The sequence below is a fragment of the Fundulus heteroclitus genome, chromosome 18, assembly GCF_011125445.2.
Source record: "Fundulus heteroclitus isolate FHET01 chromosome 18, MU-UCD_Fhet_4.1, whole genome shotgun sequence".
Classification (NCBI taxonomy): Eukaryota; Metazoa; Chordata; class Actinopteri; order Cyprinodontiformes; family Fundulidae; genus Fundulus; species Fundulus heteroclitus.
Window position 1 is genome coordinate 20,062,001 of NC_046378.1, and position 24,926 is coordinate 20,086,926.

The following is a 24,926-nucleotide window of genomic DNA, read 5'->3' on the forward strand; positions in this document are numbered from 1 at the left end:
TGCAATGAATGTTTTTGTAAAATAATAAAGAAAAGTTCCCATCTCTTTAAAAAACACTTTGAATTTAATTTAATTGAAAACATTTTTTTTTGTTCAGTTGAGCAACTTGTTGGGTAATTTATTTGTAACCGACTCCACAAAATAAACACACAAACAGGACTTGTCCAAAAAAATGAAGACATTAAAACAAAACAATATTTATAGGATAATATCAGCTCCAGGTAGCACTATTTATCAGTGATGATTTAAAAACATATCAGCTAAGGGAATAAAAGGACTAAGGTATCAGTTAGATCTAGCTTTATGCTCCCAGATAAATCTCCTTCTTCATGGCAGGAGCCTAAATTGAGTGTACAAAGGACGCCGAGGATCATTAGTGATGGATGTTGCTTTCTTAGTCACTCTTGTTCTGAAGACAAGATTAAGGTTTTTCATATCAGGACCAGCAATTTTAGAACAGACCTGGTAAAACCATCTAGCAGCACATCTTTGATATTTCAGAGGAATACATTTGAAACCACAGAGGTAAAACCTTTGTCAAGTATTCTGTGACACATCTATGTATATATATATATATATATATATATATATATATATATATATATATATATATATATATATATATATATATATATATATATATATCCTTTTATGTTGTCCCTTTGTAGCCTCTAAGGATAAGCGGGTATAGACAATGGTTGGATGGATAGAAACTGAGAAATATGAAAAAAATTAATTCCAGCCTTCAGCTTGAATGAAGGTTTATAAAGGGAGAATTCCTGCAGAGATTGATCCAGTGAGGAGGAGGAGGAGAGAAATGTTACCTGAGACAAAACAGACCGACACTGTACCCCTGGATTTGAAAGCAATCCGTACCAAGCTCAGTCTGCCTGTAATTACCCACAATAGCAAATTGTTGTTCAAAAAGTGAAAACTCTGGCAGGATTTTAGTACAAATTATGATTTCTGCTGGCAGTTCTGCCATGTGTGCACCACCACTACATTTTGTCCCAAAAAAACATCGCCAGAATACTCAATAATAGCGAGTCGTTCATTGATTGTGTAAAACGTAGCGGAAACAATTAAAACTCACCTCTCTACAAACAACCATTCTGGGTTTTAATGATGAGTATTTAGATACACTATAATGATCAAGCTATTTGACTACTTCTGAAAACACTGAGATACTGCTATGCCACTCAAACAGCATAAGACCATCTTCTCTTTCAAAATGTTGAAAGAGAAGTTAACACACAAATACAATCTGCCAATCACTTGGCAATAGAACACTGAGAAAATCATTTAGAAAGTATTTTATTCCTATATTTTAATCATGTAAAGCACTTTGCATTGTCTCTGTACTGAATTGTGCTATATAAATAAATTTGCCTTGCCTTGCCTTGCCTTGGTGTAGAAGTAAATGAATAAAATCTACAGTAAAACAGTTCATTTTCATGAAACTACATGAATTCTAGAAAGCTGTGATAGTCTTCTTGAGCTGGTTGATTAGTTTACTGGTATTATTTGTTGTATCCAAATGCTTGAACTGCCTAATCATTTGGTCTTGGGTTCTTTTTTTCAATAAAGTCAAGACTTTGGTTGCTCATAAACCTGGGGTTAAAGGTTTTTTTTCCTGGCAGATTGGCTTCATGGTGGGTGAAGAAAAAATTTGTGTTTTATTTTGCCAAACACACCTGTTGCCAATCAGCAACCACTCATTCCTGTTGGAAAAGTTTTTTTTTTTTTTTTTTTTTTTATCAAGAAAGCAACCCATTTCCCCTTAAAAACCCTGGAAAAGCTGATTGTTATTTGCTTATGTTTCATACTCTCAAGTCTCATGAGATATTTCTAGGTCAGTAGACCTAGAAATATCTCATTCATCTTGGCCAAAGATACGATATTTGCATGTTGAAAAATAGACACTGTTTCCGTTTGTGCCCCGTCTATCTGATAAAGATGAAACAGTATGCGGTATGTTGATCTTTTGTCTGCCATGTTCAGCTGCTAGGAGAAGCGCTGCCGGGATGAAGGTAGCTGCGGTGCCACAGGCAGCTTCTGATCACAATGTGAATCACTCAGCAGAACATCTCAAGAGTCCACATTATGCATGTTACACCTACACAGGAGATGTATGTCCTAAGGGTGAGTAAATCCTGACAGTGAATATGTGCTCTAATATAACTTTAACTGCTCGGCCACAAATGTCTTTACCTTATAACATTGTCACTGTAATTGCTGTCACATGCTGTATCACTGATTATCAATTTCCATGCTAAACAGTGTGTCTGTTATTTGAGTATCTTCATACGTTTAAGAAAAATAACAAATGTAATGATATAGTTTAATACAAAAGTACTAAGAGAATATATTTTTAAAAGTTTTACTATAGATGCAGGAAGTGAAACAATCTTTGCTGTCACTTGATCATAGCAGCACAAGACACTGATGCTTATGCAAAGTAGGCTTCCTCCTCCATTGAATGTGCCTCACTCTCCAAGTCCTCCTGTTTAAAGATTTGAAAGTCTGAATGCTACATTGTGACCTCCCTCTTCAAAAGAGGCTTGGTGGTGATATGCATGAAAGCTCCATAAATAGTGCCTCATATATCAGCTCATAAAAGAAGAAATTTGAATTCCTGCAACAAAGTAATTAGTTCCTCTGAAATGTCAAAGAAGCTCTGCTAGATGGAAAATAAGAGTGTAAATATTTAAACCATTGAGGAAAACATCCATCTTCAGGGGGAGTGCTTGTGTGGAAAAAGAAAAGATTATCCTCCTGAGTTTTCCCATTTTGTAGCACTTGAATAATTCAATTTACAGCTGTTCTTGCTGTTTTTCAGGTTTCTATTGTCCTTTGGGATCCGCTTACCCTAAGCTATGTGATGTTGGCTTTTACTGTAACCAGACTGGTCTAGATGCACCGGTGGGGCCCTGCATGGCTGGTTATTACTGTCCCTGGGGGTCCTCAGACCCTTACATCAACCCCTGTCCCCCTGGACACTACTGCCCAGTTGGAACACCACTTCCCATTCCCTGCCCTCTAGGAACCATTCAAAGTGAGACATTTTGGAATTATATTTGAAACAATTAAATTGATTCAATAAAATGTGTTTTGATAGAATTTGGAGCATAATATAATTCTCAAAAGTAAACTGCTTGTCAAACCATTTCTGAACAAGTCAGTAATCCCTAGTCCATTCTGAGTCGGAAATAATGAGTATTCAGACACAAACCAGAGCTGAGATAAACAGGAACAAATCCTCCTTGCTGCTATCATCGTCAGTTTTTCCCACTGATCACACGAGTTGGATGTCTGTCTTTGTGGCTCACTGATGTGGAAAAATATAGAAACTGGAAATGGGAGTATTTTTTTTCTCCTCCCTTGAGCGCTTAAGAATAATTGTTGTCACAAAATGGTTTAATCGTGTAATTATATTCTTGTCTCACGGCGGACAACTAGAGGCTTATTATTGTGTGCCGTAGGTTCTTTGTCTGGCTATGAATTAGAAACTGATGAGGATGCAGGTACTTTGTACTTTGCATTCAAATTACATTTTTATCCACTTTAATGCGTTAATTATTTTAACTCACAAAGGGAAGCGGGATTTGTTTTTTGGTTTTTTTTGCTACAGTATCTGAAAATAGATAACCAGCACTCCATATTACTCCTTATCCCTTCAATGTGGGCAGGGTATATGCATGTCAGCACTTTGAAAAAAACTAACAATATATATATATATATATATATATATATATATATATATATATATATATATATATATATATATGGTGTCTGCTCTCTCACCCATTTTCTCAAGCTCGGGTCTTCTACCAGAGGCCTGGGAGCTGGAGGGTTCTTAGGGATCTCAGCTGTTCCTAAGATCGCGCTCTTCTGGACTGGGATGTCTGATGTTTCTCCAGAGATCTGTTGGAGCCACTTCTCCAGAGTGGGGTTTACTGCCCTGAGTGCTCCAATGACCATGGTCACTACTGTTGTCTCAGGCTCTTTTTAGTTCTTCCCTGACTTCTTGGTATTTCTCCAGTTTCTTGTGCTCTTTTTTCCTGATGTTTCCATTACTAGATGGCCACATCAATAACAACGCTTGTCCTCTGCTGCTTATAAATGATCACAATGTCCAGTTGATTGGCCATTACCATATTGTCTGTTTGTATCTGGAAGTCCCACAGGATCTTAGCTCTGTCATTCTCCACCACCTTGGGAGGTGATTCCCATTTTGACCTGGGTGTCTTCAGATGGTTCTGAACAGATATTTCTGTACACTATACCAGCCACTTGGTTATGGCTATCCATGTATTCCTTCCCTGCTAGTATCTTGCGCCCTCCTGTGAGATGCTGGATGGTTTCTGGAGCCTCTTTGCATAGCCTGCATGTGAAACTTTTCCTGGTATGGTAGATCTGGGCCTCTATTGCTCTGGTGCTCAAGGCCTGCTCCTGTGCTGCCATGATCACTGCTTCAGTGTTGTCCTTCAGCCCAGCCTTCTGTAGCCATTGGTCACATTTGGTCATATCAGCCACTTCTGTCGGTGCTACATCCCATGCAGTTGTTTTTCTTCCCACGATGGTTCCTTCAATGCCTTTTCTTCCAACTTTCACTGTCTGAGACATTCACTGAGCGCTTCATCCCTAGGGGCCATCTTCCTGATATATTCTTGGAGTTTGGATATTTCATCTTCAGTGGTGGTTCTGATGTTCACTAGTCCTCTGCCTTCTTCTGTGCGCCTTGTGTATAGCCTGTGGATATTGGATTTGGACCATTATTGTTGCACCATAGTGGTGGAACATTCTTCTGGACACTTTAAAAAAAAAAAAGTTTTTCTCCTGCATTGTTACATTCTTCTCACTGCTGCACTTTATACTGTAATGTTATCTTATTCCAACTGCAATCTCATTACATTGTCGTTTTGTATACACTCTGTACATACAAAATGACAATAAAGTCTAAGTCTAAGTAGTTGCCTAGTAGTTAGAGCAGGGAGCTTGGGTCCAGGAATGAATTTAAATTCCCTGGTTTGAATCCTACAGACTGCCACTCCGGGTCCCTGAGCAAGACCCTTAACCCCAGAATCCTCCCAAGGTGCAGCACAGTGGCATCTCACTGGTCCCTAAGGGATGGCTTAAATGCAGAGGGGGAAATTTCATTGAATGTATGTTGCAATGACAAGCAACGGTAATTATGACTATAAATCATTTTTTCTCCTGGTAACGTTTGTCGTGTGTTATCCACCAGGTTCCCTCGGTGGATCCACAGTGGAGACGTGTCAGCCGTGTCCCCCAGGTCACTACTGCGATCAGAGAGGGCGAGCTGAGCCAAGTGGCCACTGTGCAGACGGCTACTATTGTCCAGGAGGACAGAGCTCTCAAAGACCACAACTGCATGTCTGTTCACTGGGACATTATTGTGAGAAGGTCAGCCATGCTCCATTAGTCCTCAAGCTCTCTTGTCAGTCATCACTACTGAATATTGTATGAGCTTTCCTCACAGAAGAGTTTTCTGGTATGACATGCACAATACTATATGGTGCAGTAAGTCTCCGACTGGGTGAGGACTGTCTCAATCTTCACCTTGTGCTGTGTCTGTCTCTGCTCTTATTGCTGCTCTGCCGTTATGCCCGTTGATAGGTGCTGGTACGCAGGTCTTAAGTATAAAATCATTTTAATTGTCATTTCAGGGGAGTGTGAGACAGACGCCCTGCACTCCTGGCAACTACCAGCACAAACAGGGCCAAGGGACCTGTGAAACATGCCCCCCTGGCTTCTATTGTCAAGATCAGGGTAAGTCATAAATTACACGGTGACTATGCTTTTAGCGATTGAGAACGGGGATTTTGAATAGCCTTCATTAATAGAGCTTTTTATGGGAACAAAGTGTTTAATTTGGTATTCTGCATCAACACATCAGGAATGAGTCACCCACTGCCCTGTGAAAGAGGATATTACTGCCCCACTGCGTCAGCGAATCAGCGTCCTTGTCCATCAGGGACCTATGGAAACTTGTCAGGACTTGCAGAGGAGTCCCAGTGCGCACCATGTGACCCTGGCATGTACTGCAAAGGAGCAGGTAATATGGAGACATTCCTCAAAGTGTAAGAGAATTACACAGTGCAGAAAGCTACAGGACCACTACGAGGATTACTGCCACGTATCATCAGAATGAGTGTTACGTTGTTTTTGGCTTTTAATTATTTATTCAAACTCTTACTCTTTAACAGTAGAATGAATATTCAACATACAACTGCAATTCATTTTAAAAATAAGGACTGGGTGCACAAGTTTGAATTTATTATTGATTTTGTTTCTTAGCCACACAGGGTCAATATGATGCCTACAGGCAGTTTGATCCCTCTTCCCATTAGAAATAACACAGCTCATCTGACATTGGTTGGTATCCAACCAAAGTTAAATGAGCTTGAGGTCTGGGCCATTCCAGAGGCTTTATGACAGCCTGATTGATGAATGCACAAACCATTTTAATGAGCGTGGATGTTTGGTTTGAAAGCCTCACCTTAACTCCTTCACACATATGTCTGGCTGCTGTGGCCTGATAAGCTCAACTGACAATGAAACTCTCCAGAAAGTCTTTGGCTTGTCTACATAAGCAGCCACAATTTTAGTCAAACTTGAAGGTATAAATTTTGGAGGATGGGCCATTTCCTTGGTTAACAGCCTGTCAATGCATTGCAATGTAAAACTTGCTTTATTGTAGACAATAGTACTAGTCTTCTAGCATTATCCAGTTTCTGATAATCGATGAACACAAACTGGTCACACTTTGGGCCAGGAAGTTGAAACTGGGACAATACTAGTTATTCCAACAAGACAGTGATCGCACAAAACATTATAAATGGTTTTAGAATGAATAAAACTTTAAACTTTTGCAACCTCAACCCCATTTAAATCTATGTATTTAAAGCTGCAAAACTGCTAGAAAACAAACCCATTTGATTAAGATCTACCACTTCTGATGTAAAGAGTGGTTAGCTAAAGAGTGTGGCCGCGCTGCAACCAGCTCTGAAATAATTATTGCTCTTAAAGCTCTCAGTTGTTGTATGTTATAACATCATTTCATCTTGGAAAAAGAGAGGTTCAAATGCATTGTTGAAATCCAAAAATGTATATGAACTTGATCCCCACGATGAATCCGTCTAAAATTACAACACTCTTGTACAATTCAAATGAAGTGCTACTAAGTCAGTATTGTTTTGCCGCTGTATTGTTCCTGTATAACAATAAAACACTTGAAATGAAATGTGCTTTCAGGTCTGAGTATCCCCAGTGGGCTTTGTGCTGAGGGGTACGTTTGTGTTGAAGGAGCCTTTGAGCATTCGCCATCAGACAGTCTGACAGGATTCCCATGCCCTGCTGGGCATTACTGTCCCACGGGGACTTTTGTACCAAAACCGTGCCCTAAGGGAACATACAGGTGCAAAATCAGCTGTATCTCTTTGTGCTTGATACACCTTTGAATGTCTTTCCTTGCCACATATCGTATTAACTGGAAAAATTTGATCTGAGGCAAAACTTTATTGATATTGGCATTTTGAGTATATGATAACCAAGATTTTTTCTAAGTTTAAGTATTCACAAGTTTTTAGTATTTCCAGGTAATTCAACTTTCATCATGAGTGTGAACTCTAATTTAACTTTCATCTTCAGTGTGAAGTCTAATTTAACTTTCATCTTGAGTGTGAACTCTAATTATAACGATCATATAAGTAAAAGTACCAACATTAATTTCCCTGTGTAATCTTACCAACCACCTCTGTGTCTTAAAATATCTGTGCCAGTGAACAGATCGGGCTGACAGACAGTTCTCAGTGTCAGAGCTGCAGTCCTGGCTTTTACTGTTCAGAACCTGGTCTCTCGTCAGTCTCTGGGCCGTGCCTCCCAGGTAAACTTGGTGTCCTCCAGACTCATTTCCACCTCTGGTAAAGATGTGTTAAAAACCCTTGGAATAAATGCATATTTTATTGAAGCAGTGTAATCTCACACTGCAACATGTAAAAAGGTCCAACCTTTAAATGAAGTACATTTATTAAGCAGGATTTTTATTTTTATTTTTTTTAACGAAATCCCCATCTTAACAATTATTGTCCGCCCATGTTGTTGATACAGCACTTTGAATGTCTTGTTACTGAAAAGTGCTATATAAATAAACTTACCTACCTACTTTGTACTGCCCCCTTTTGTCAATAGGAGAGTACTTAGTCTTCTGCTATAACATTTCACAACATTGGAGCTTTGACCATTCCTCTATTCCTCTGGTCCTTTTGTTCCCTTTCTCTGCAGCTGATCCTTTTCAGAGGATTCAGAAACAGAGAAATCATGGAATAAGGTTGATTTGTGTCCAGATAAAATTTTCTGCGTTAGATTTCTGTTGTGCTTATACTGTTAAAAGTTTTCTAGTAGAATCGTATAAATTTGTATTAAATGTCTCCTTATATTTCAAAGTCTTGGTGATGTCTTGAAATCTAAAAAGGTTACCATGGTGTTCAGAAGAGAAACAGGCCAACAGCATCACAGATCCTTGACTGGGAGGGAGCGATTCCACACGTTTATCCTTTGTGTGACGCCACACTCAAAAATTGCAATCTCCGTCTTATCTGACTAAAGTACATGGTTGGACCAAAAAAAAAAAGCTTTTTCCTGCAACCTCACGAAAGCAACTGGTTGGCATGTGGAGAGTGTAGGCGGACTTAAAATGACACTCTTTGCTACTGTTCTCTAACAGGGAGCAGTAGAGGATGTTTGTTTGCCTCCCTGACCCTCCTGCTCATTGTAATTGGTGGCAAGATAAAGTTGTGTTCTTGTTTCTCACAATTCCAATCGTTTTAATCCTTTTAATTAAAAAAAAATTGTTCTGACTGTAGAAATGAGCAAGTTTATAAGTTTGCTATTTTCATACGGCCATTTTATGGAGCACGGCACACATTTGCTTTACTTGAATGCCGATTTGTTTTGCCTTTCCCCTTTTATAGAGTGGACAAGCAAAATAGACCTCTGTGCTCCATCATAATTATTCCCCTGAAAAACGAAAAGTCAGGGTCTTCCATTTTAAATGTTCTGAACTATCTGATGGTTTAATGCATAGTAAAAGCTATTAATAAAAACGTTTGTTGAATATTTAAAATATATTGAAATCAATAGGGTTGCACTTAAGTATAGCACCAGTGATTTCAAAATAAATCTTAATTTTAGGTGTTTTCCACCGTTATTCCACCGTAATTTAAGCCTGATTTTTTTCCATAGTTTCAGTGTGACATAATTACAACAATAAAAGATGAATCCTTTCAGGGTTTTTAAGACATCTTTAGCTGGTGTACAAACAAGCTCCCACCACAGGGTGTTGTAAAACACAACTTTATATGATGGACGATAACATTTATAAAAATGTCTCTACTTACAGGTTTCTACTGCTTAGAGGGTTCTCAGTCTGCTTCTCCAAGATCAGGCGAATCTGCAGGCATTTGTCCAGCAGGCCACTACTGTCCCCTGGGCACCAGTGTTCCTTCACCTTGCCCAGCTGGTTTTTACCAGAACAATCCTGGAAGCAAAGGCAAAGATGACTGTAAACCCTGTCCACCTGGTAATCCATGGCTTCAGCTCACGTTGTAGGGGCTATAAATTCTTAATCTTTTTAAGGTTTATTCATTTTTATAATACTTTTTCCAGGGTGGTTCCAGGATTCGCCTGGCCAGAAAGAGTGTATCCCCTGCCCTGCTGGATTCCACTGTCAGCCTCTGAGTCCCACTCCCAACAGAGGGACTTCTCTTGGCGTCCCCAGTCCTCTGCCCTGCCCAGCTGGGCACATTTGTCCCAGAGATAGTCTGGACAATCAGCCCGTTCCATGCCCTAAAGGAACCTACAGCTCCAGCCAGGGTCTTATCTCTACAGGTAGAGAGTCGAGTTTCCTTTCGTACTGTTTTGGTAATTGAATTCAATAAAGATTTGGCAGAGTTTGACCTCATCACTTTTAACACCAAAAACATATGCTGATGGTTCGGAGTGCGGCCGGTAGCTTGTTTTGCTGAAGTCACAGCTGCCGGTCTCTTTGTCTGCAGGTCAGTGCTTAATGTGTCCGGCAGGTCAGTTCTGCGGGTCCGAAGGTTTGGTTGAGCCCTCTGGACCGTGTGCTGCTGGTTTTCTGTGTCTGATTGGTGCAAAGGTGCCAAATCCAACTGACAACAGGACTGGATCTCTCTGCCCTCCTGGGATATTCTGCCAACAAGGGGTTAGAGCAGGTAGGTGGGATAAAAGATGTACCTCATTTGGACAAAATTAAAATAAACAAACAGCTGTAAGTTGATAATGATATTAACGGAATTAATTCTGAGCTTATTCTTACAATGATTTACCTTGCCAGGTGATTGCCAGGCAGGGTTTTATTGTGACTGGGGCTCCTCAAAAGCAGATCAGGCTCCATGTCCAGCCGGTTTCTTTTGCCCCAGTGGAACCCCGACCCCCTTAGCTTGTCCTGCAGGAACATTTAGCTCTGAAATGGGCAACCCTCATCAAGACAACTGCACCAAATGTATCCCTGGATACTACTGTCAAGGTGGGAATCAACAGATTGTCCTGACATGATCTGCAGCAGAAAGGACAGTAGGCTAAAGTGTTTGTCTCTTTTATTTTGAGTAATGAGTTGTTATATTGGGGGAGTCAGTCAATATATTGTCTTTTTTACAGGAGCACCAAATTAACTTACTCTTTATTATGTTTCCGGGATGAATTTAGTTAAGCAGCTGATTATTTTAGGGAGAAAGATAGAAAAATATGAATTCATTGCACAACCTGTATTTGATTTAGCTAATAGCACTGATAAATTGTTCTTTATTGTTGTAGAATTTTCTTTTCTTTTTTTTCTTATGTGTCTCAGCTGAGGGTACCCTCCAGCCTGTCCTTTGTCCCGTTGGACATTACTGTCCCGCAGGGCAGATTTTAGGACAGGAGTTCCCTTGTCCACCTGGGACAGTGCAGAGCCGGCTTGGAGCCTCCAGTCCTGATGCTTGCAGTCCCTGCCCTGCTGGTTAGAGTTTTTGCAATCTTTTTTTGTTTAAAAAATTTAAACTACAATACATTATAGAAAAGTACTTGTATGCAGCCTCCATAATGGCAAGGTTTGCACTTTAATATTTTTCTGTTTCGTTTCTGCAGGAATGTTTTGCTCTCGGTTTGGTCTGTCAGAGCCCTCAGGTCTGTGTCAGGAAGGATTTTTTTGTCCTGCAGGATCAACCAGTCCTAACTCCACAGAGAATCAGGTGTTTTTTTTTCTGTTGCTGTACAATCTTTTATGTATGCTGAACTATGAGTCTAATACAAAATTTAGCCCTGTTAAAAATGCCCTTAGTCTCCTGTAATTTGATTTGATTGTCACATAAAAGGAGCACATTGGTTCTTCTGTTTAACTCTTATATCATCTATATTATGTATAACACTTATAGTTTACATAGCAGCAAGAGGCTGTTCTGCTACTCCACATTGGCCCTTAATTGATACAGAAACAAACCGTTTTAGTAGCTCTATCTTTATGCTACCAAAGAAAGAATATTTTTGCATTTTGATACATGTAGATGTAATTATTCATGTTCACTAGAAAATATAAATAATAGAAAATAATATTCAATGTATATAATATTTTTTCTAAAAAAGTAGGTGTTGCAGCTCTATAGGAATTTTATTACCTAAGAGAGCAGATCAAAACGTCTTTTTGTATCTAAAAGGTTGCTGACCCTTCCTTTAGGTTGTTTGAAACTAATTAAAATATTCTCCACTGGCACCACTTGAAATAATGGTACACAAGAAACAGAACAAATGGATAAGGTCCTGTATTTACATGACCTTACTGTTACTGTTTAACACAATAACAAATTTTGCAATTATTAATAATTGACATTAATTTTTTTCCCCCCAGGGTAATTCAACCAACGGTTATCTTTGTCCATCTGGGCATTATTGTCCGTCTGGCACTGGTCAGCCTCTCCCTTGCCCCGTTGGCTCTCTTGCCATTTCCCAAGGACTGAAAACAGCAGAGGAATGTCCACCTTGCCCTCCTGGATTTTATTGTGACAGTCCTGCAATGTCAGATCTCTCCAACGCTTTTCCATGTCATGCTGGGTAAAACGTTCTGACCTCCTTCTTAAAAATGTATTAATAGTTCTGCTTAAAATTAATATTTTGTTTTTACTTTTTCACTAATCCATGGCCACAAATTTAAGTTAGGTAACAAACTGGGTAACAATAATTCATAATCACATAAGCCCTCATGTATTAAGCATTGATACTTACCTGACCATTTCAGAACATTTAACACAGCAAGATTGTGAACAGGATGTAAGTAGATTTTACATAGATTGCTATAGATGTGTCACTTGTAATTGTGTAAACAAGGCGAGGCTTTTGTCTTTTTATTTTTGCAGTGTGATGAGTTGCTATTTTTTGAGTTTATCTTTCAAATCATATCATTATTGGGTAATGCTTAATCTTAAACAGCACCTAAGAAGAGGAAAGCTGATGCTTCAAATTGCCAAGCCCAGGTGCTCAGTATATTCTATCTTCTTAAATGTTAGGTAGAACCTGTTTCTTTAGGACTAGTAGCATCTTTTTTTCTCAAAAAACAGAGTTGGGCTCATCCATTCATTAACCTTGGCTAAAGAAAGTTGTTGCAGGAAATAAAGTAAAATAAACGTACAAACTAACAAAACAGAATACACTCAACCCAGAAATTTATTTATTTTCTGTCCTTTATTTTATGAAGGATAAAGTGTAGTAAAAGACTATATTCAGACTATATTCTCCAAAAACTTGTTCTTATTACAAAAATCGGACTACTTTGTAATGGTTAATTTTGGTGACATTGATATTGAGCCGGACACAGAGTTAAGTTTTTTAAAAGGTTTTATTGTGAGGAGTAGTGGCAGGTTAGGCAGGCAAGCAGAACCAGACTAAGCAGGTGAGTAATGGGTGATGGTGCAGGCAGGCAGGGATGAGCAGGAGACCAGAAGATGCAGGTAGTGACAGAACAGATGATGTGGACTGAGGAACCACCAGAATGGGCCAAGCAAGTGGCTGGAACTCACGGGGAAACATTTAGACTCGTGCAGCACGCAGATACAGGCAACTTTTATTGAAAGAGTCCACAATACAAAAGATGAGATGAGATCAGAAGAGAAGAGCCGTTCTGGCAGGGATGAGTTGGCTGAGGCTGGTATATGAAGACAGGTGCATAGGTGAGCCGAGTTGACTAATTAGTGGCAACAGGTGTAGCTGATGTGGGCTAATTGACTGAAGACTAAGCTGATTGGATAGTGGCTGGTTGCTGAAAGGGTGACAGGCTGATAGGAAAAGCCCAGAAAGTCAAAAGCAAAACAAACAAAAACCTAAATCATGACATACTTAGTTTCATGAAAATATATTATGTTTAATTTATTATTTGGCAAAACAAAACAGTTCAGAATAACATTATTTAGCATTTTAAGTTGGAAATAAAAAAAGATGGTACTTTCAATTTGGATATTTTGGCCTTCAATGTAAAACATTTGGGAGCCACTGTTTTTTAAGTCTTTAGTGGTTCAGTCATCATATGTTTTGAAGCTGTCATAAATACATCATAGAGAAATATATATTTGTAAATATATGCCCCAATTTCAATAAGCAAGGCCGGCAAACCTTGAATAAATTGTGGGGTGGAATGTAAACGATCCCTGTTTCCAGCCGGCCAATATACCAACACAAAGAGTTGAGCCCCAAATTATGCATACCCCAAGCAGATTGAGACTGAAAACTAATTTAATTCGACCAAAAAGCCTTATTTGGATAGAGAAAACTGATAAGTTTGTCAAACAATGCAATGTATTGATTTAAAAAAAAATGCTTTTACGTCATGTTGAAAAATCCTTTATCCAATCCTCCAAAATCAATGAACAATCCTTTACTATTACAGCATACACATCCTTCCCATAATAGCTGTCCAGATCTTTGCATGTTTCCTCTGGTACTTTGACAATTTATCCATTTTCTTTTCTTGGCTACAGTTTTTGAGGTTTAAAGGCCTCCTGATAGACACCCTGTTCTGTAGCTCTCTCCACAGATTTCTCTATGGCTGGACCACTCCAAACCATTAAAATCACTTCCAGCCCATAGAAACATGTTGGTAAATTTACAAATTTAGCTTAAACCTTAAACTACAAGACAAGACATATGAATAATTTTGGGCTTAACTTTCATTGTTGGTATGTTGATAAGCAGGGTTTCATGTACCTCATGAGCAATTTGTTTTACAGCAAATGTGGCGTAATCCATACCACATTTTTAAAAAATTCCCATTATTCCGCCCGATCAATTGCTGACACAGGTTTGCTGCATCCTGAAATTGCTTGTGAGCCTCATTAAAGTTATTGAGTTGTATAAATACAATCAGTCTCAGACTCCTTTGTTAAAATGCTTAACCAGATAGTTTTACTGTAGCCAGACCAATAATTGTTATGACAATTAATTGAAACGTGTGTCCAAACACTGGAGGGACACATCCTCACTGTCAGTCTACTTGGCTTCGATAATGTAATCTTTTATTTGAAACGAAGGTTGTTTTCATTGTTTACGCCTATAGGTATGTGTGCTTGAGAGGAAGTGCCAGTCCCACTCCGTCCGACGGGTCCCATGGCTACCCATGCCCTGCTGGCTACAGCTGTCCTGTTGGGGCAGCAAGCGAAGTGCCCTGTGAAGCTGGCACTTACAGTCCTGCCCCCGGAGCAGCTCGCTGCCTCGTCTGCCTGAGAGGAACCATGTGTCCCTCTTCAGCTACTCAAGAGCCCTCAACCTGCTCAGCTGGTGAGGATGTGAAAACAAGTTTTGAATCAACAGTATAAATTCTTTACTCATTTGGTGCAGATGTAATATGTTTCAGGCTTCCAGCTTTCATTGCCTGCTTCACAATATATAATTGTGTCATTTCTTAGGCCATTTTTGCCCCGCTGGGACAGTGCTGCCTGAGGCATGCCCTATAGGAACTTTCAATAACCAAACAGGAGCTCATTCTCCCTCCGCATGCTTGCCATGTCCTCCTGGACTGTACTGTAGCTCATATGGAGCCTCTACTCCGCAAGGTAAAAACACAAACTAAGATGTTTACTGATGTTATTTCACCTTCACACTGAAATGTACTCGTGTTCAGGTCTCTTGATTCAACTAGCTGGAAGTGAATAAACTAATAGCGCTGATGGGTTCTGTGTAGGTCCATGTTTGCAGGGCTACTTCTGCCAGGGTGGAGCCACAGCGCCAACACCTGAGAGCTCTGAGATCTTTCTGAGAAATGGTCCCTGTCCTGCTGGACACTATTGTCCAGCAGGGTCTCTCAACCCAGTTCCATGCCCTGCTGGGAGTATTCGCAATGCAACTGGTACATCTCTTTCTTACATCACCATCTGAAGGGCCTTTCAAAAGTATTTATTAACCTGGGGCTTTTTCTCATTTTGTCACATTAAAACCACAAATTTGATTGTACACAAGATTTCATGAACTAGACCAGAACCTTCCTCTTCAGATAATGAGTGTAATACAAGGCTTTAATTTTTTGTGTATATAGATAATTAAAAGTCTATGAAGTGAAGCATACATTGATTTTAAACTATCTTTAATTAGACAGCTCTAAATCAGAGTTATACAATTCCAGTCCTCGTGGGCTGATACCCTGGATATTTTAGATGTGTCTGATCCAACAGCGCTGATGAAAATGACTGGTATTCCTTCTCATTACCTGTTAATTGGTTTGATTCAGGTGTGGTGAACCAACAAAACATCTAAACCGTGAGAAAACAGGAAAACTGGCCATTGAAGATTGACTTTGAAAACCACTGTTCCAAATAAAATCCAGAGTAACCAGTTCCTTTTAGCAGTTCCGTTAATTGTTAAAAACAATCCATGTGTATTTCATTTGATGTCAGTGTAAATACAGCTCTTCTTTTATGGTATCAAATGTTTGTCAAAGAACATTAGTGATCAAACGGCATCATGGGGCCTGCAATGTCTCAGACTCGAGATGTGTAGAGAGAGTGGCGAGGACAGCGGAGGGACAGCACTTCCCTCCATCCATGACATTGCTGACTGACGCTACAAGATCAATGAGTAACTGTACTGTCTGCATTATCATATGGTCTGTTCATTGTTACAATATATCCTACTGCTACATATATTTGCATTACTCATATTGTCATACACATAACTTTTCTATACATATAAAACATCTTGCTGCTACATTCCTGGCAGTGTGTCACAATATTTTTATTTATCTTTCTCTTTTGTCTTATGTTTTTACTCAGAGCCTTACAATGACCTTTTGCTCAAATGTAAACTTTTGCTCCAATTGTGAATAAGCAGTTCAATGACATCAAAGTCTGTCTAATGAAGCAAACAGTTCAGGGATCGCTGTACACATAAAATGACTGACCTGACAAGGAGAACCACAACCAAAAAGACAGTGACAAGGCCCACTGTGACTCTGGAGGAGCTGCAGAGATCCACAGATCAAGTGGGATGATGGGAGAGTGACAAAAATATATTCATTGCTGAAAGAAAGTCTTAAGAAGTCCTGTTTAAATTTGTTTTCAACAGAAATAAAAATTAAGCGTATGCTCTTTTCAAATGAACCCAAAATGAAACCTTTTGGCTAGTATGAAAAACACCATGTATATATGCTGTGATATATGCTCCACAAGACAGGAGAAAATAGTAATTTTTCTTGAAAATGCAAGAACAAAGTTTTTGCTTGCAAGGACATTTCATACTTCACAAAAACTAAAGTGTACAACCCCCAGGGTGTCTTTATAACGTTCTGCCAGTTTTGCACACAATGCAAGAAAAAAGTGCTTCCCAGAATATGCATCAAGAACAAAGCAAAAAACCCTAAACCAGAGCTTTAAAAACAAACAGTTATATTTTTTCATCCTGAACGCACCATTAACCTATTTAGACATGGTGGTGGTAGCATAATTTTGTTTTGGATGCTATTATTCCACAAGGAAAGGGGAGTCGTTCAGAGTAGATAGATGGAGCTAAATTCATGGTGATGCTGCAAGAAAACCTACAAGAGGCTGCAAAAGATTTGAGACTCAGACCTAAATTTACCTTCCAGCAAAAAAAAAAAAAAAGCTAGATCTACAATGATATGCTTGGATCAAAGTCAGTCAACGTTTTGACCTAAATCCCCTTGAGATTCTGTAGCAAGACTTGAAAATGCTCTCTATCAAATCCGATTGAGCTTGATCTGTTTTGCCAAGAAGAATTGGCAAATATTTCCATCCCTGGATGTGCAAAACTGCCTGATAAAAGGCTGTGGAATTTGTGGTTGCAATGTGACAAAATATTCAAAAGCTTAATTTAGCAAAAAGCACTATATCAAAATATTGTAAAAAAAAAAAATGTGATCAATTCAGTTACTTAATTTCCATCTTCATTTCAAAGACAGTTTTGAAATCTCTTTTGCATCATTAGGTACAGCAAGTATATATTTTTTTTCTGACTGTAGGAGGTGTGTCCTTGGAAAGCTGCTTTTCATGTCCTGCTGGTCACTACTGCTCTTCTGAGGGCCTGGCTATCCCTAGCGGTCCATGTTCCGCTGGTTTTTATTGTCCATTTGACTTCTCCTCAACCACTCCATATACCTTCCTCTGTCCCAAAGTATGTTTATTTATGTACGCTTCTATTGTTACTTTTCCTTTTTTTTCTTCTCTTTTCTGTTTTTTGAACTGCAGCGGATGCCTTTTATTTTTGTTCCAGGGCCACTTCTGTCCCGAGGGATCTGCAATGGCCTTGCCATGTCCAACTGGAGCGTACCAACCAAACCCGGGGTCAGAGAGCTGCTTCCCATGCCGACCTGGATTCTTCTGTGAGGAGGCTGTAGTGGGAGACCCGTGGCCCTGTCCTCCACATTCATTTTGCCCTGCAGGTGAGCTATAGAAAGCTTTATTCGCGACAGTTTGTAATTATTATTTTACTTTACTACTGTGACATTTACTTTAGGGACAATGGTGCCACAGCCATGCCCCAATGGGACATTCACCCATTCAAACCAGAGTGGGTTACAAGAAGAGAAAGAGTGTTTGCCCTGCCCTCCAGGGAAGTTCTGCAGGTACACTGAAAATATCCTCCATCTGGTGCTTGCATGCAAAAACTAGCATTGCACGTGTCTTACTGTTACATACTGTACTACATTGCACTCACACCATTTGACACATGCACATCCTATGCACACTGAAAATTGCTCAAAGGCAAGCACTGACCTCCATTTTGATTTTACTTGTTAACATCAGGGAGCTACATCACATTTAGAGGTTTAACTGAATAAAAAAATTCTGTATCATTCACTGTTTTTATAATTTATGACAATTATAAGCATTAAGAGCATTAACAGTATTACTATTCTATTTATCTAAACACACATTTCAGTGGGTTAAAATGTTTTGTGTGTTTACAAATCATCTTTCCATAGGGTTGGTAAGATCCAGGGTGTTTGTGCTGCAGGATATCTGTGCATCTCTGGGAGTGCAGATTTCACCCCCCAGGGCTCGGTGTCTAACGTGACCCTTTGTCAGTGGGGTGTGCAGTGTGCAGGCCCATGTCCACCAGGTACTAAACGTCAATAAAAAAAATTAAAAAATTAACAAAAAAGTAACCACGTATCTTCAATGCTCAGTTTGTTTTGGTTCTTGAAATGTGCATTTCTTCATCTTTTTTTTAGGTTTCTATTGTCCCGAAGGTACAGAACGGGCTCACGTGTGTCCTGCAAATACAGTCAGGAGCTCCTCAGGGGCACTGAGTGTAAAGGACTGCTTACCCTGCCCACCGCAGTATTGGTGCAAACCTGGTAAGTGAAGGCGCAGATGTGAAAATATTCACACCCCTTCTAGTTGCTTAGGTTACACACTCTGTGATGGTCCGACCAGTAAGGCAAAAGGACAAAGGCATATATGAAAAGTATTTTCTATTTATTTTTCCAAAAATTGTTCACAGAAGACTTCTAACATCAAATCTCAAGAAAAAACTAACCTACCACAATGAACACACAGGGGAATTTATACACAAAGGCTAGCCTACACAAAACGAGGAGGGGTGGGAGATGAGACAAAGACAACAATACATCAACATATCTTGACTACAACACAACTATCAAAACATGACAACCTAACACCACAGAGGTTTTAGCAGTTATGTTGTTAGTAGAGAGAGAGGTAGATTCTTTAACATCAAGTCCCCTGCTTCCAGCAGCCTGATGGTTTGTTCCATTTCCTGGTTTGCCTTTCAACCAGTCCTCTCCCCCAGCCAGTCCTTCAAACTCAGCAAAACAGAAATTAATGGTTGCAATAAACAAAAAGGTGTTTACCAAATGTGTGCACCCATAATAGTAAACAACCTAATGCAAAAACAACTATATTGTGTGAAGACATTTAAATAAATACTAACACTGAGGAAAAGATGGAGGAACCTCCACACCCTCAAATGTTATTATATTATAATAACAGAAAGTAATGCCACACATTAAAGTGGCAGGAAAGTGATACATGCTTTCCAAATTTTTAAAAATCTGACAGTTGTGGTAGGCATTTATACTCAGTCTGCCTGAGTTGAAAAGGGAGGGAGAGTTTAGTAGAGAAACCATATTTGCACCTTGGCAGCTGCAAGACAAGACACGTTTATTTATATAGCACTTGTCAGTAACAAGACAATTCAAAGTCCTGTACATGAACAGATAAACATTGCAGAGGGAAATATTACATAAGGAAAAAAAACATTACTTTAAAGGAATAAGCTAAGAAAAACCTTGACTAGACTTCCTTTATACATTAACAAACATACAGTAAGCATAATACTTAATTGTTTCTATTCATAATAAGAAATAAACTAGGTAAATCATTGGGAGGTTTCTGATCTAAAATAATTTTTCCAACTTTTCTAAAGCTGCAACTAGAATAACTTATTTTGTTTCATTGTTATGGATAAGTTAAGTAAATCCTTGACTAGACTTATTTAGCTTCACTGGAACAAGCTTCATCACTAACATTTAAAGCTTAGTTGTTTCTATTCATACATTAGCAAAATCCTTAAGGCTACAACTTAATTTCATTGTTCTGATCTTTCTGGAACTACAACTAAAATAGGAGGCAAGCAGAGTACAGGAAAAAAGCACAGCAATCATGTGTGTGTGTGTGTGTGTGTGTGTGTGTGTGTGTGTGTGTGTGTGTGTGTGTGTGTGTGTGTGTTAGTGTAGGTCTGTGAACTGTGGCAAGTAGCCCCCACAGACATAATCATTGATAGTGATGACGTTATCAGGCAGTTCAGTAGCACTCTGTTCCATGTCACAGATGTCACAGAGTGTCTTGTTTACATAACATCCAGGAGAAATTAAGATGGTGGGCCTTTCAAGGCCTGCAATAGACTGGTGACCTGTCGAGGGTGTACCCCGCCTCTGGCCATTGACAGCTGGAGATAGGCACCTGCACCCCTCGCGACCCCACAAGGGATAAGCGTGTTGGAAAATGGATGGATAGATGGAGGGTCTTTCAAGGCTGACATAGGAAAGCCAGATTCTGATAACAGCATTTGTTTTGGGCAGGCAGACTCTTGTTATTCTATCTGCCTTAAAGTCTCACTGGTTCTTCTCAAAAAGTGATTCCAAACAGTCACATTTGTGGTCATTCTGCCAAAGTTGAGCTTCCAACTGCTTGTCCGTCCCACCAGCAAATTCAAGAACCGTAGCTGGCCTGCAAGGAGAAGAGAGAGGAGAGGAGAAAGAAAAGTGTTTGCCTTCGCTGAGAGAGAAAAACATAAATAAAAAAATTCTAGTCTTGTCTACATTGGGACAAGCTTCCGCTGAACTAAACAGTGCTAAAGAAAGGCTTCCTGCAGTGATTCAGACAAAGCCTTATCCACAGCTGTAGATAATTGTCTATTGTACATAAAATGCTAATATGCACAAGAAACGTTCATACCAAATTTTTGCAACCTCTTAACTGGTTTTCTTCCAGGATTGCCCTCTACTTAGCTTCCTCCATCTTCCCTTCAACTGTGACAAACTTGACTGTCCCTGCATTAGAAAAGCCTCATAGAATATCAAGAAGAAGACTGAAGACACGAATGGACATTTCAATGGACCCCCTTATATTTTTGTTTGATCTGCATCCAAGGACTTACTGATGGAGGACCAACAATATATTTCACTTGTACTTTTATTGGTAGCAAGAAAAACTATAACCCTAAACTGGCTTAAACCATGCCCGCTGACCATTGTACAATGGACAAAAAAATCTAAAACAGGTATATCAGATGGAGTGTCTAACTGCTCAACTCCAGCTTAAAATAGAGATTTTAAGGAGATGGTCATGGGTGCCATATCTTTTTGAGTGACCCTTGTTTTCATTTATTTGTTTTTATTTATTCACTTTGTTGTTAGAGAAATAGTCTGTATCATAAGCCTCTTTAATGTATTGACATAATTTAATAAATTTTAAGCCTGTTTTATGAGCCAGCCCGCAACACTTGTTGTTTATTACATTGTAAATTGCCTGAAATATATATTTTACTTTCGGCAATAAAATAAAATAAAAAAGAAAATAAGAAAAGCCTCACAGCATAATGCTGACTGCACTATATTTCAAGAGGGGATGGTGCGTCTAGTTGCCTGCCACACAGCGGTTTGCATGTAACCCCCGATAAATTCAAATTTGTACTTATCTGACCAGAGCCTGTTCCTCCAGTCCTCCTGCTTTCTCGCCATCACTTGTAGAAAAGTGACAATGCTACTTCCTTTTCTTTCAGCAGTGTTAAAGAATAGCTCTTCCAGCATTACCTCTTCACTGCTTCTCTAATTGTTGCTCCTCTTGCCTTATCCATAAAAAGAGGTTGGTGAGCTATGTCCAAGTAGCTTTGGAGTTGTGCCATATTATAAAATGCTGTGTGAGGAGCTTAGGGGTATTGTTTAAGAACCTACCTCTGCTTTAACGTCACCACAACTCTATCATGTCTGCTGCGTTTCTTGGTCTTCCTAGTGCTGTTTGTTCTTTAATCTGAGACCTTCACAGAACATCTTTTATGCTGAGATGTGAACTCTACTCACTATTGATACTGATATAAAAGAAGTGGCAATAACAGTTGAATCATGAAAACCTTTTCTTTTACGTATTATTATAAGGGGTTTCTTTGTTTGCAGGAGACCCTGTCATTCATCTTTGTCCATTTGGTCATTACTGTGACGGTCTGCCCGGCAGTGACTTCAGTGGCGCCAGCGGACCCCGGCCGTGTCCCATATTTACTTACCGGGCTTCCCCAGGAGCGGGCAGCAAGGGTGACTGCCTGCCCTGTCCTCCTGGCACACACTGTAACAGCACAGGTAGCGTGTAAAGGATCTCACAGAGTACATTTATTAAACGTTTAAATCAAGCATGCACATAGTATTAGGTTTTATCATGACTTTTATTGATGTTCTAATGTACTAAAATTCTCTCTCTTCAGGTAAATGTAATGAAACATAAAACTCACCTTAATATACTTTCATCCGGTGGGCTTGAACTTAATTTTTTTTTCCATTTTAAATGAATTATGATTTCATTATTTATTTATATATACACACACATATACACACACACACACACACACATACATACAGACAGGGTATGTATGTGCTAACTATAATATTTATGTCTGTACGACTCCCTAAGATAAGGGTGAGTAATGCTCTAAATTTATAACTTGTCACTTGAGGCCACAGAAATAATTGAGTTGAGGAGTTTCAGAGAAAAACTTCTTTCTAATCCCTATCACAAAAGCTTCAGGCTTGAAACTGAGCCCTATTGTAATCCCAGCTAATGTATATTGCTCAGAAAATAGTTTCCCTCCCTGTTGGTCTCTTTTAAATAACAAGAAGAGAGGAACTTCAGGTTTGTTACAGTAATTTTAATAATTCTGAACCCTGAGGTGTTGGTTACTTAATTGAAGTGCTGCTGAACATGTGAGGTTGATGATGCTGCAAATTTATTTCCACCTTCAGGGTTTAACTTAAATTGAATGTTTTTTTTGTTTTTTGTTTTTTTTGTTCTTTCAAATTTCCCAGCCAGGCAAGTGTGGTTGGGAAATTAAGTTTGTTGACGACAGAAGAAAAGACAAGAGGCAGAAAAAAGCATTTCACTGTGTTGTGCATATTTCATGTAAAACATATTAAGTGTGACAGAAAAGCATAAAAAAAGGAAAAAAAAAAAAAAAAAACATCTGTAAGGGGAAAATATTTTTCCATGGCACTGTATGAATTGTATTGATTACCTTCTTTTCCCTCAAACGTTTTGTTACTTTTATTCTTAGTGTTGGTATCCCTCCTGACGAAAAATCCTAACAGAGAAAATTAAGGAGTATAAATAATTCCCAGATACCCACTACCCAATCCTTCATTAGAGGCGTGTGCATATTGAACATGGTTTGACTCGTACAAATAGACCCTTCAATGACTAAAATAGGTCATCAGTCCCCATAATGAAACTTAATGTGTAACAGGCCAATGCAAAGAGCTGGAGGAAAACCACTCTTACTTTTGTCAGACATTTTTCGAAATTTTAAATAAATTCATCAGCTGTCCGCCCTGCAGGATCATTTACTTCTGGGCAGCAGGAAAAAACACACAAAACTGCTATCAATTTCCAAAGAAGAAATAACATTTTGGGGATTTCTAGGACTCACGGAGTATACCAGCAGTCCCTGCCCACCTGGCTTCTGGTGCAGTGGGACTGGACCCCCCATCTTCTGCCCACCGGGGACCAAGAGGCAGCTTCCTGGAGCTGCCGCACCCAACCAGTGTGAACCCTGTGCAGGGGGAACCTTCTGCCCAGACCCTCGCATTTCAGGAAAGCCCAACGTGGAAGGAATCCTCTGCAGGGCCTCCTATCAGTGTCCCGTCGGTAGGCGTCTTAGTAAATATTTACTTTCTAAACTCATCCAGACGAGGTCCTGCTGCTTTGATGAGGTTTGTTGACTGCACTCCAGGGGCAGCTTCAGAGAAGTTATGCAGAGCTGGCTCATACTGTGGACCTCAGACCGCTGAGCCTCAAGTGTGTCCAGAAGGATATATTTGCCCCGAAGGATCATATTCTTATGACAGCCCTAAACAACAGTGAGTACATAAAAGAGCTAACAAACTGAAGTGTAAAACCCAAATGCATCCTGTACCATTGCCTGAAGAATGACATGCTATAGTCATTTAAACGTAGACTAGCTGATCTACAAGGTCTGAGTAAAAGCTTTAAAGATAAACTTGTTACGTCACTCCACAGATGTCCATTTCCCTACTACTGCCCTGCCAACAGCTCTGCCATGAAATCCTGTGCTGGAGGATCCATGCCTGTCAGCACGACTGGTCTCAGAGGATCAAACAACAACAGCTGTAGCTTGTGTGAAGAGGGCACTTATCGTCCACACCTTTCCCCGAGTCTTCAGTGCCTGCCATGTCTACCAGGATACTACTGCCCCCAAGGTACTAAAAGGAAGTATCATATTTTGTTCTTTAAATGTTGCAATATTTATTTATTTAAAAAATTTTTGCCCAATTTTGACAAGGCACAGAGAACTACAAGAGTAATCCCTGCCCTCGCGGCTATGTCTGTGGGAAGGGATCCGCCCAGCCGAGGTCCTGCCCACCTGGCACTTTTGGTAACCTTACTCGTGCAGAGAAAATGGACGACTGTCACCCTTGTCCAGCCGACACCTTTAACCACCTTCCTGCCCAGAAGGCCTGCTTCCCATGTGGAAGTTCCTCCACCTCTTCACCTGGTTAGATAACAAGATATATGTGTCTGCACATAAAAAACTTTTTCTCTACATTTTTACTGTGACAGACTGCATGAAGTAAACATGTTTTACATCATGTCCCATAAAATAGC

The 24,926-nt window shown here is 39.5% G+C and overlaps 1 protein-coding gene across 1 annotated transcript in view; it reads left to right on the top strand.

Moving 5' to 3' along the window:
- The first annotated feature begins 2,922 nt into the window (after positions 1–2,922).
- The window catches only part of LOC105930045 (zonadhesin), a 31,462-nt gene continuing 9,458 nt past the window's right edge, over positions 2,923–24,926 (top strand). Inside the window, exons 1-26 of the mRNA XM_036150140.1 lie at positions 2,923–3,055; positions 5,249–5,427; positions 5,691–5,793; positions 5,921–6,079; positions 7,279–7,441; positions 7,806–7,909; positions 9,425–9,604; positions 9,691–9,912; positions 10,080–10,259; positions 10,382–10,573; positions 10,895–11,044; positions 11,173–11,276; positions 11,930–12,132; positions 14,624–14,844; positions 14,973–15,119; positions 15,248–15,412; positions 17,537–17,688; positions 17,788–17,956; positions 18,031–18,139; positions 18,500–18,636; positions 18,749–18,874; positions 22,214–22,393; positions 23,724–23,948; positions 24,034–24,160; positions 24,321–24,520; positions 24,604–24,816. Of these exons, the coding sequence (XP_036006033.1) occupies positions 2,935–3,055; positions 5,249–5,427; positions 5,691–5,793; positions 5,921–6,079; positions 7,279–7,441; positions 7,806–7,909; positions 9,425–9,604; positions 9,691–9,912; positions 10,080–10,259; positions 10,382–10,573; positions 10,895–11,044; positions 11,173–11,276; positions 11,930–12,132; positions 14,624–14,844; positions 14,973–15,119; positions 15,248–15,412; positions 17,537–17,688; positions 17,788–17,956; positions 18,031–18,139; positions 18,500–18,636; positions 18,749–18,874; positions 22,214–22,393; positions 23,724–23,948; positions 24,034–24,160; positions 24,321–24,520; positions 24,604–24,816 (4,231 nt within the window). The 5' untranslated portion in view covers positions 2,923–2,934. The remainder of the gene's footprint in view (positions 3,056–5,248; positions 5,428–5,690; positions 5,794–5,920; positions 6,080–7,278; positions 7,442–7,805; positions 7,910–9,424; positions 9,605–9,690; positions 9,913–10,079; positions 10,260–10,381; positions 10,574–10,894; positions 11,045–11,172; positions 11,277–11,929; positions 12,133–14,623; positions 14,845–14,972; positions 15,120–15,247; positions 15,413–17,536; positions 17,689–17,787; positions 17,957–18,030; positions 18,140–18,499; positions 18,637–18,748; positions 18,875–22,213; positions 22,394–23,723; positions 23,949–24,033; positions 24,161–24,320; positions 24,521–24,603; positions 24,817–24,926) is intronic.